This window comes from Amblyomma americanum, unplaced genomic scaffold (genome assembly GCF_052857255.1).
Source record: "Amblyomma americanum isolate KBUSLIRL-KWMA unplaced genomic scaffold, ASM5285725v1 scaffold_186, whole genome shotgun sequence".
Lineage (NCBI taxonomy): Eukaryota > Metazoa > Arthropoda > Arachnida > Ixodida > Ixodidae > Amblyomma > Amblyomma americanum.
The window spans coordinates 135,701-147,431 of record NW_027526658.1 but is presented as its reverse complement, the minus strand read 5'-3'; the positions used below and the strand labels follow the sequence as shown (position 1 = coordinate 147,431).

General features: G+C 47.1%; 1 protein-coding gene across 1 annotated transcript; it reads left to right on the top strand.

Moving 5' to 3' along the window:
- Nucleotides 1–4,981: 4,981 nt before the first annotated feature.
- On the top strand, nt 4,982–9,543 carry LOC144112478 (uncharacterized). The gene is made up of 4 exons (XM_077645308.1): nt 4,982–5,341; nt 6,113–6,310; nt 7,713–8,069; nt 9,530–9,543. Exons 1-4 carry the CDS (start codon nt 5,272–5,274, stop codon nt 9,541–9,543), a joined length of 639 nt encoding a protein of 212 aa, XP_077501434.1. The 5' UTR covers nt 4,982–5,271.
- The last annotated feature ends 2,188 nt before the right edge of the window (nt 9,544–11,731 follow it).

Here is an 11,731-nt window from a genome sequence, read left to right as displayed (position 1 = left end):
TTCCTGCTCTGCTGACTAACGGGGTTAGAATGAGGAGAGATGAGTCAGTCGTCCTCCACTGTATTCTGTTTCGAAAAGGTGAGGGGGGCTGCCTCCTATCCTGCGGGAACATGAAGCCCCGACGGTCGCCACCAGCTGTAAAAAAGAAGTTGTCGAAAGGTTACAATGATGTTTTCGATCGTTTCAGCGACGGTGGGGGCGCAAAGCGGGCTCTTCCTGAAGCGGCGAGCCGGTGATCACTCTGCGCGGCGCGTGCACTCGCAGTGGTTTGGAGCCTAAGATACGCGTCAAAAATGAGCATATTCTGTTATTCTACAATTTGCGAACAGTCCGAATAGCAATCATGTTGTTTCTGCCAACATGTAATGTGTTCAAAAAGCAGTGATTAAGTTCATTCTGCAGGTTGGTAACGAGTTTCAGCCTAATGACCCGTATTCTAATCAGCAACATACTCGTTGCTGATTAACACCATGTCGTCAACACCACCACGACACCATGTCGTCAACGCATTCCTGTTCGGAATTTTGTTCATGCCGCCAACATAGCCTATTACAGCTGCATGAAAGCAGTGCAGTGCTTGAACACTTAGCTATAGTACGGTGTATATGGTAATATTTTAAGGTGGGCGTTAGCAGCAAACACATTTTTCATCGAGCTTCAGTTCATTCTGGTCTAGATTAAACACGGCTTTCTGGCCACGACGTGACTGCTAAAGAGCGACATGAATGGCAAGAACTTCACAATGTACATATATTTCTCGGATATAATGCGTAAAGTGGTTGTATAATTGTGAACGCTTCTTGGCAACCGTCGTCTGCTCACTCGATCACAGCGTTTTCCCCCGCCAGTCAAAAACACATTTTCAGCGCTAACTTCGACTGTACTATAAAGCTCGAATGACCCCCTGGCTGCCGCTTCAAACAACAGCTACGTTGCCTCTTCTTTTACCGCATATATGCGACAAACGTACGCTGCAGATGGACTATATATAGTCGGAAATTAGTCTGCAGTAAAGCTATGCGCACATTCAGGGCCACCGAACAGAATTCCTCCGCGAGAAAATGTAGACCACTTGTAAAACTTTTCTGTTTACCTAAACAAGCAGCAAATCAACGTCGAAATTGTAGGCTCAAGGATTTTGATGTTTCTGGCTGTTTGATGCAGTCCAACATTAAAAAGTTGATTTTGATCACTGCTGTAATACTACGCTGCGGAATGGCCATTGTCAACAACTGCTGATTTTTTTTTTCAATGGTATCCTTATAAGGCCAGCACACAATAAATACACATACCGCATTTACGCGGGTAAAAGCCGCACTCGTGTAGGCACGAAACATAGCGTTAGACTGTCTGGGTCATTAAAGTAGTTTATTTACGCTTTCGGATAAGTGCCGAAAGAAAAAGAAAGTGAACGCGCAAAATAATTACGCTTCAAAGTGTTCATCGCACTTCACCATGCTAAGTTCGCAAGTTTCAACGACGCGGTTTTTGCGCGCGCGGCACTTGCGAACTAGCGATTCCATGCGAATACCGATAAAGATTTATTTCTAGCCTGTAAAGCAGCCAAACTCAAGCATAGGATCGTATTAATGACCAAGAATCATTTACTGCTGCTTTAGACTCTACGTTGTGACACCTTTGGTGTGATTTTTAAAGAAGCCGCTTTGCTTCCGTAAAGACTCTCGCTATGGCATCGGCGCCATCACCCCCTCGTCCGCAGTACCGTACTACCGCCGCGCCACCTCTAAGAGCTAGAATGACCGAATTCTCTTGACGAGTACCTATCTCGACCCGCTCCTCACATCCTTTCAACGTCTACTCTCTCATACAGATAAAGGGACCTCTCCAAACTCATTTTTCGTACAAGAATGTGAGATTGCCGTCTGTAAACGAGGGTTTTTGGCTGGCAAACTGTAGAGGACGCTCGATATTCTGCAAGTGTGCTCCAAGGGCCGTTTTTGGGTGCACGCGCCCATAGTCGGCGCTCTTAACATACGACAGAACCGGTCTACGTATGCCCACTGCTGGAGACGCCGTCCAAATACATCGGCGCCAGCTCACGGGCGCTCGAGCACGTGTTGGAAGCAGGGTCCGGTTAACGGCAGTCGGAGTACAGCGCGCTCTCGGGGGACTTTTCTTCATGGCTTGCAGCTCTTCCAGGTTCCCAGAACTTCTCTTCGCGGTTTAAGTTATCCGTTCAGCGCCACTCAACCTCTTTTCTTCATGCCTCGATATTCTTTCCGTCCGCACAAAGAAGCACCAGAGTATAACACAGTTTTTTCTACCTCTTTCATTTCATTTCCCCATTCTGCCTGCTATCCTGCTATCCGCTGCCCCAGCTCAGGTGCTTCAGTATCGATGGCATATGCCGGGGCTAGCAAAAATATTTTCTTTCCTTTTCGTCATTATTTCAATAAAACCACCACTACTACTACATGCCTCTGACGCCGTTCTGTTCTCCTCAGTACTCAATCGACATGGTCTTGGCCCGCCTTCGCGGCGTGTATTGGCGCATGAGAAATGGCTGTTGGACAGACTAAGAGAGGAGGAAAAAAGCCAGTGACTTTTGTTCTTTCAGAGCGAGAACCTGCGAGTATCGCATTTTTGCCTGCGAACTGAATAGTTTCGAATTATTATGAATATAGGCAAAGAAAAAATACATGTTGCTGGTAACGACTGAAATGCGCTAACAGACGGGACAGAAAAGAAGAACACATACACATGCGATGGTGTCTGTATTCTCTTCCGTACCGTTGATGCTGTCCAGTCGTTTGCGTCAACATTCACCAACCAGCCCGACCTAGCCCTCTTCAGTGAACAAAATATCGGCAGTCAAAAAAAGTTTTTCGCACAACAGAACAAGGAAATATGTATCAGACCATAGCTTTATTTTGGTCGTTATTGTGGGGGGATTCACTCGTTTGGTTTTACGAGGTTTAACGTCCCAAAGTCCGGGAAATCAGCTTCGAAGGCGCAGCAAAGGTGTCTGCATTGGTGGAAGGGGTGGGTGGACAATTTTCAATTCTCAGAAAATAAGAATAGTTTAGCCGGGGCGAACACATGTGCATGTGCATGGAAGAAACACACGCCAGAAGTGGAAACGTTTTGCATTCCATACGTGAAAGGCGTGAGCGAGACGCTGGCACGCATTCTCGGTAAAGAAGGGTGCTAACAACGCACAGTATATTGAGTGGCTTTACGACTACCACCATCGGACGCCTTCTCCCCCCCCCCCCCCCCCCAAACGGCCGTCACCCAAAAGAAAGGGCCCAAGAGGTTGTATACCAAATGTCCTGCTCGGTCTTCCCGGAATCGTACATAGGGGGAAACGAAGAACTTCGCCGAAATAATGAGGCAACACAAAGCGGACGTCCGACAAATGAACCGTGACCGCAGCGCTGCGGCCGAACACTGCGAGGCATGCGACCACCGAATGGACGTTGACGGCACTAATGTACTGGAAACCGAAGCTAATCCGCACAGGAGGCTTCTACTTGAGTCGTGGCACATCCAACAGACAGGGAAGAATGTTAATCGCTCCCTGGGGACACTTCCCGCTTCTTACATCCATGGTTTGCAGCCACTGACCCGGATGTCTTCAACACGAGGGCTTAAAAAGCCGAGGTTCGTACCATCCGAGGGTTTGTCGACAGCCCGGCGCCGAGATGCGGCGATTTCCCTGTTAATCCCCGTCAGCAGGAAGCGTGCATGGCGAGGCAAGCGGGCGTAGACCGGCGAAGGCAAAGACCGAGCCAGAGAAAAGGAGCCAAGACGTTTTCCCGAAACCGCCCGCCCCCTTTCGCCCGTCTAAGGAAACCACCGCAGTGATAGCGTAGCATAGCGCATGGTCAGCGCGGACGCGGCAAGCAGACGCCGCGTCTAAGCCGCGACGGCGTCGAAGTCAGAGGATGGGGCATACCAACGGGTCCCGAGAAGCGGGCCTGGTTAACGAAACGCTGAAGCGTGTTCAGAGGTAGCAACGACAGGCTGGCGCCTCTTTCCAGATTTTGCGGGGATGCCTGTCAACAGTCGTCCCGAAGACGAGTAGTCTACTACTCGCAGCGGTAGCGATCGGTTGAATATCGGTAATTGGCGTAAAGCTGGGAGCCGCATGGGAATGTTTTGATGTATTTTCATATGTTTCTCTTTTTACTTTTTAAGGGAGAGAGTTTGAGTAATACTGTGGAAGAATGGGGCGTAGCACGTAAACCTGTTGGCCCAAGCATTTCGAGGGTTCATTCCCGGAATTACATTTTCTTATAGCAATTTAGATGTGCTGTGTATTTCAGAGAGAGGGTTTGAACCTTGCCGAAATAGGAGGGCGTGCCATGAAGTTCGTAAACCAATGATGGGTTAGTTTGCTGTTGATTGGACGATGCAAGAGGTGGGCCGGGTTTCTAGGTCTTTAAAACCAGGGTCCGGAGCCATGGGAGATCGTTCTGAGCTAGATTTAGATCCCTTGCATCTTCGGCGGTGCCAATGAAGGAAGATTTTCCCTTAGCCAGTTCCATGTAACCGCCATCGCCCCCCATACACCTTGCCCTCGCCTCCCGCATAGCAGCTCATAAGGAGGAAAATCAGGCGTTGTCCTCCCCAGAGGTTTGGAAAAACCACGTGACCTAATCAGAAAAAGAAAAATTAACCCCCGAATGCAGAAATGTAACTTGGCTCGCGCTTTGACTCAACTTCGGCAAGTCGAGTCGAAGCACCAAGGCGGCTTCAGAACGGCCAAGTTGGGTTTCGTGTTTCATAGATGCTCAACCTGACTTGCTTCGTCAAGTTAAGCGCGTGCTTGAAAGCGAGGGCGCATTGCTCGTCTGGGGATGAGAGTATTGAACAATCTATTATAATAATGCCCATTTTGCTCCTATAAAATAACGCATCTCGTTCAGCAGTCATAAACAGGCACTAGGTGTGAGTGACCTGCATAAAATTGCTAAAAATAAAAACTACATTTCAGTGCTACCCGCTGCTTCCACTTGATTGACGTTTTTGGCTGGCAACGTGCTCCACATTGAGCCAATCCTAGTTGAGCCATAGCCAGTTTTTCCCATGCTTTTCCTGCTTCCAGCGGAGACCAGCGCCTCAGTTCACGTTCGAGGAAAAGGAATTGTTATTGTGTTTTGTTAACGCACGTCGGCATATATTAGAGTGCAAAAAAACCGATGTGTCGTCACTGGCAAAAAAAAAAAACGCCGCTTGGAAGGAAATTGCCGGGCTGTTTAACAGCAATCACGGGGTGACCCGACGTGACCCCAATCAGCTCAAGAAATGCTGGGCCAACCTAAACAAAAGTCGAAGGAAGAGGACGCGAGGAAAAAGAGAGATCGCCACAAGACAGGTGAGCGCGGCTTGCAGGCCGTTTACAAATGTTTGTTCCTGCATGCTTTGTATGCCATGGATAAGGGCATGATTATTCTACTTCGGTCGGCGTAAGCAACGTATACTGGAATGCATAGTTTTTCAGGAACAGTGTGATAACGCGTAAATGGGCACGTAATAACGTTTCGGTGCAGTGTACTCTGCTTTATTTACAAACGCAGATGAATGCAGCCTGCGTTAATCGTGTAAATAATGCCCAAGCAGTATCCTGTACAGCCTCCGTAATTTTTAAAAACTACAGAGAATATTTGCTACATTCAAGTCAGTACGAAGGCATGCGATTTCTGCTGCATAGAAGACTATGATGAGCGGGCAGTGCAGTGGGACGGAGGGCTCGCGCCTGGCCAGCAGCGAACTGACAACGGACGATTTTGCTCGGAGTTGGTACCATTCGCATACTATCGCGCCGCGAAGCCAAATTGGGTGCACCGTAGACCAGACGGTGTCTACACTGGCGACCTTTATGTTCATGAGGAAACTCCGCGCTATTGACAGTTGCTTGGTACTATTGAAAATCCGGAAGGCTGTACATACAGCTACCTACCTTTACTCATTCCTGGCACTGCTGGGACGGGTGGCACAAAAACGTAGCGAAAACAACACACAGTGGCATGCATTGGTGTGCCTTTGGTTGCTTTTGTGTGGCACTTCATGAACAAAATATTTTAATGGCGCATTGTCTATAAATTAAGAGTAGCTTCACTGTGTGCGGTGTCTTTTTTCTTTTCAGGAGGAGGGTCAGCTCAATGCACTGTGAGCGCTCAAAGTGAGCAAGTCATTGCTGTTGCCAGCCACATAATGACCAGGGTAGGCAACCAGACTGACTCTGATGGAGGCATCGACCTGCCACCAGTGGCAAGTTTGCCTGTTATAAGATTGTTGCAGCCAGTGGTGGATGGAGCAGGCAATGAAGAATTCCATTATGCAGGTAAAGAAAGCACTTTGCATGTTGTAGAAAAACAGCACTCCCTCTATTTATATTCCTTTGATGACAACGACAGCGTGTACTGTCAATTGACGCTGTTTCAATGTTTTTTTATTGCCTTGAACCTGCTATGAGGACTGTGCAGTTCATCTACAACAAATTATAAAAATATCATTTAATACAACACTGTGGAAAGCTGCTCTACATGTGGTTGGCTGAATGTTTGTGCAGATAAAGGCTGCATTCGTTGACAGTGCGAAAGGATGACCTGCTCCAAGCTGCATGTTGTTGGACAGCACTCTGAAGGCATTTTGACTTGACGGCTTATATTCATGTGAGTGGTATGCTGTGTTCCTGTAGCGGAAGGCGAGGAGTTGGTTAACCGTCGGACACCGAGGGAGCAAGCATTCAGTGCTGCAACCTGAACTGCATTCATTATGACATTCTCTCCTGATGATGTTTTTGAGTCTTGTTTGCCATTCCTGCCTCACTTCAAACGAATGCCAACTTTAATGCAGTTTCATTATGCATGCACTCCTTCACATAAATTTTCATATTTCTGTGTACTTGTACATGATGGTGCTCCAGGGATAAGGTAACAACATTCTTGTTGTGAACAATGGTGCAGCTTGCCTATGTGTAATGCTCAAAGCCTTTTCGAATTTGGCTGCTAGTTTCAAGGAAATTGTTAGTTTTGCAATGCAGAGGTTTCACTCGAAGCGCATGTTTTCTGTAGCCCTCAGGCTTTGGCTGCAGTATTTGTCACCTTTCTTGTATGCCTCACCTTGGCATTTGTGCCGCATATATGCGGCGAAGCAAGCAGGCAGGCATTACAAGGAAACCTTTGCAAAAAAATGAAAGTGGATTAGCTCAGCTACTCCAGGATATACAAAGTGAAAGCTGTCGGCGTTCATTGGCATTGACAAAGTTCTAGACGCTGATGATTTTGAAGAAAGGAAGGGCGTATAACTGGCTCCCTGGGCCAGAGGACACGCATGAGTACAAACTAGCAAATATACTAAAATTGAAAAGAAACCCATTGAATGAGCAAAAAAGCTGCAGGTGCAGAGTTAGAGGATAACCACGTGTGTAAAACTCGGGGCCTGCGTGACTATCACTACTGTATCAGCAGAAAAAAATAAAGTGAGGTCATCAGGCATAATTCAGAGTGAAAGGTGAGGAATATGGCAGAACAAAACAGAATGACTAAACTGGGGCCCCCAGAAACAACGGCAGCTATTTGGCGCCGAGAAGGGCAAGTGGTGCCTTATATAAGAACATTATAAAGCTTTCGTTATAATGTCTCTTCACCAATTGACCCAACAATCTGTGCTGTTGAGGCAGACAGCTAATATGCTGTAAGCTTAGATTTGTCCAACTAATTTTTACTTTTTCTTTATTACAGAAGACGACTGGGAACCTCCGCTCGTGGATGAGCCGCAGTCACCAGCGGCTGCTGTTGGTAAGAGTGGGGCAACTCCAGAAGCAATTGAGCAGGAGAGCAATCTCTTTTTTCCTGCTGTGCAACCTGCTGATGCTTCCAGCACAGCTGCAGCAGGCTGCACCAGTGCTACAGTTGCTTCTGGAGCTGCCGCTAGTCCCACTACTGCTGAAGCAGTGGCCACCGGTGACGCTGGCAGGGCTCCAAGAGGGCGGATGGCCCTTTTAGAAAGGTCTCTGGCAGATGAGAACGACTATAGAGCGGCCTTACTGCGCGAAGAGCATGGACTGCGTCTGCAGCTGATGCGCGAGGACCACAACAGTATTCTGCAAGAGCGGCAGGAGAAAAAACTCCTTGATATCCAGAAAAAAAAATTGGAATTGGAAATCTTAGAAATTGAAAAACAAATCAAACTTGAACAGCTTCGTAGGCTGCGAGAGGCACCAGAATAAACGGTGCCTATGACTGAATGAAACTGGAATGCTGTGTGAATGCTTGCACAAATATTATGTGGCAAATCCACATAACTACACTTCATTTGCACATGTACCGTTTTAAGCACATGACTCGGTGGGAACAGACATACAGCCCCGTCACCACCTTGCATGCAAGTCTGACAAGCTATCGCATAGCAGGAGGCAGGTAGGATGGTTGCGTGGTACTTAAGCTGCTATGGCTATATGGATCTTTGGATGCAAACAGCAATTTATTCATAGAAATACGCATTGCTGTATGCTACAAATATGGCTGCTCTAGGAAGGAAAAACCTCCCCTGGCATTGCTTGCAAAACCAACCAGTAGAGAAAATTGCAGGCCACATTGTTAAAGTTTCCATGTATAAAAAGTCAACAATATTGGCTCACGCAAGTCAACACCACATAAATGCTCAAAGGCCAACACCGCTCTCTACTCCTTCCATTATCTTTGCTGTCTCATCTAACCTAAACCCTCGCAGCTAGTGCCTCCTACTCAAGAACCGAAACCCTTAAAGAATGCGATTCCTCCTATGCTGTCTACAAGGTGGGCCCATAGCTTGAGTCAATACAATGCCACAGCCTCCCGCTTTGCTGAAGTAATCTATTGCTTCAAAAATATGGCCACCACATTCCTGTGACAAGCCGCACTAGGCATGACAAAAAAAGACTATAAAGAAGCATGCATCAAAAAAACACTTGCTGATGGCACCCACGTTCTGCTATTTCGAACCCCGCCGAACCATGTAACAATTTCAAAACATGCCAGTTCTCGATGAGTGGAATCAGCACAGTTCCAAGAAGGCCGGCTCAAATGCAAAGCCAGATTTAAGCTGTGACAGCCAACCAGTAACTGCATGTACAAATCAAAAGAACCGCTAGTCCAAGTGTTTGCATGTAAAAGATTTCACTACAACACTTGCGAGCTAGAAGTAGCTACCTAGTCATATCACAAACCATTCATTGAACCCACAAAACAAAAAGTTGCAAACACTACTGGGGTCATAAATTATCTTTCAGTGGTCCACCATGACTGCGGCAGCAAGGCGTTCCCAAACATCAGTAGTGCCCGCACACAATGATCTCGACTAACTGTTGGTGTTGGCTCATGACGACTCACTTTATGATCTAAGGTTTGTATTCAGCCATGCAAAGCAAGGCACCTAACAAACACCAGGTGCATTTGGCTCGAGGACAATGAATATTGAGTGCAACTGCTCGCAGACAGATTGTGTAGCCTTAGCAACAGTTACAGGAGTTCTATGTACGACCATGACCTTTACACTTGGAAATTAAAAATGCTAACAGGTCACACACTCTAGGTTGGTATGTTTCACCATGACACAACAATGCCTGGAATCCTCTCCGCACATATGCTGCTTCTTTCGCTTCTTTCTCTGTGCCAGTTACTGCCCGTTATGCAACTTTGTTGTAAGAGATTGAGCTGGACGAGGCATGTGGATCATGTCAGGAAGCCCATTTCAGACCTAAAGAATTGACCTTTTGCACCATACTATGACAACAACCAACTCCCACTTTGAACAGAGACGAGACAGAGCGACAATGCACAACAAACCACTCGAGCATCGTTCCTTGAAAAGAAGGCTCCAGTGTGACAGCTGAAGGTTCGACCGTTCTACACAATCTTTAAAGCAAACCAAATGAAAAGAATACACTCATGTTTTTTTTTACCTCAATACAGCCAAAAAAAAGTGAGAAATTTAATAACTGATTCATAACACACCTCTGTTGGCAAGCCAGAAAACAAAACTTCGCAGTGATCTGGAATTTCATCATTGTAGGCAATTGGGAACGTCTCGTTTTGTTGTAAAAGGGATATTTGAAATTAATGATTGTGCAATGGGTTTTCCGGGCAGAAAGTACAAAGCGCAGAACAGCGTTCAAAGACAGTCAACGGTTCCAGCAGCACCAACCCGAAGCACGCGCTTGCCGAGAGCAGTCCCGCTGCCACATGGGCACTTCTTTGTCATTACAACTGTGACATAAAAACAAATATATACTCAACACATGGAAGACATGCAAGAGCCCAAGCTTGAAGTGCAAGCCGGGTGAAAGTAGGAAAGACGAAGTAGCAGAACTACTTGCTGTGAGGAACCTGAATTCCATGCCGCTACCAAAGCAGCCACACAAATGTTTGCTCTGTGGAAAGGTGCACAAGCCCTGCGACTGCTCCACCTAAGGCCTAACTGTTGTACTTTACCAAATCTGGTAATTTTTCACATGCGTGTAAGCAAAGCCGCCAAGGCAGCAGCTCTTAAACAAATGAACTGAGCGCCATTAAGACCCTCAGCAGCAGGGTCAACAAGAGCTTTTCTGGTATTCGCCTCCTGCAAGATCAATACAGCGTTCTTGAAAAATAGCATTTGAAATAGAACACTATAGCAAGAAATGCAGAACCTAGAAGTGGAAGAGTAGCAGTTTGTTAATGCAACAAGCTCGCAACTTAAAAGCTTCCGAAGCAGAGAAAAAATTCTAGTGTAAAGGGGTGTATTCGCAGTGAAGGTCTGCGGTCGTAGATCAGAGAGCGTCATGATGAGCACACTCTCAGGAGTCACTCAGGATCCCCAGCTGCACTTCGTCGACCTCTTCGTCCCGCCGCTTGAACTGCTGCTAGTCGTTCCCATTGCTCTAACATTTCTTTAGTTCCTGCACAAAAGTTGGGATACGGGTAGCATGAGCAAGTGCGCATTATAAACATGCTTTATTCAAAATGCATGGGACAGTGTTGAGGACTGTGCATTTCTTACCTATGTGAAGCTCTTCTGGATGAGCACCCGTCGTGCCTGCATTCCCGACAAGCTGTCGCTGACAGCATCAACAGGTGGCAGGTGCTCTGTTCTTTGCTGTTTGAGGCCAGGACTGGAGTTTTGCGGACTAAGACGTATAGAGTCAGGTATCAGGAGATAGACACTTTGTGCATTGCGTGCGGAGAGGAGGAGGAAACGGCTGAACACTTGATACTTTTCTGTAAAGGGCTTCACCCTACAGTGGAAGGCAGCGGGGCTGACTTACCCAAGGCATTGGGGTTTAGGGATAGTGAGGGGAAAGTGGATTTTAAGAGGTTAGAAGTAACCAAGCGAAGGTTATCTGATTGGTGGCTAAAAGCAAGACAGGAGTAAAATTTCACAAGACATGGCTAGGTGGCTTGAGCCACCGCCCGATGTAAAGGGTTCAGCCGTATCCATCCATCCATCCATCCATCGCTGCTGTCGTGCTGGTGCGAGCCGGTGGAGCGTCCTGGATGGGAGCGCTTTCAATAGGAGGCTGTGGCTCCTTCATCAAGCATGCAAAGTTCTGCAGGGCTGCACACGCTGTGATGATCACTGCAGCTTGTTTCGGCTTGTGCTGGAGCCCCATATCCAGACAAGGGAAGAGGCGCTTCCAGACACCGAATGTCCTTTCGACCACATTCCGTGTCTTTATGTGGGCTTTTTGGTACCTGCACGTATAAAGGAATACTGCGTTGATTTAATGCCACAGCTCGAAAGT

Bases quoted from the DNA above. Each gene is read 5' to 3' on its own strand.
- LOC144112478 (XM_077645308.1), top strand. From the start codon at position 5,272: ATGCTGGGCCAACCTAAACAAAAGTCGAAGGAAGAGGACGCGAGGAAA. The intron at 5,342-6,112 runs GTGAGCGCGGCT...TTTTCTTTTCAG, and splicing joins GAGAGATCGCCACAAGACAG to GAGGAGGGTCAGCTCAATGC. The intron at 6,311-7,712 runs GTAAAGAAAGCA...TCTTTATTACAG, and splicing joins TGAAGAATTCCATTATGCAG to AAGACGACTGGGAACCTCCG.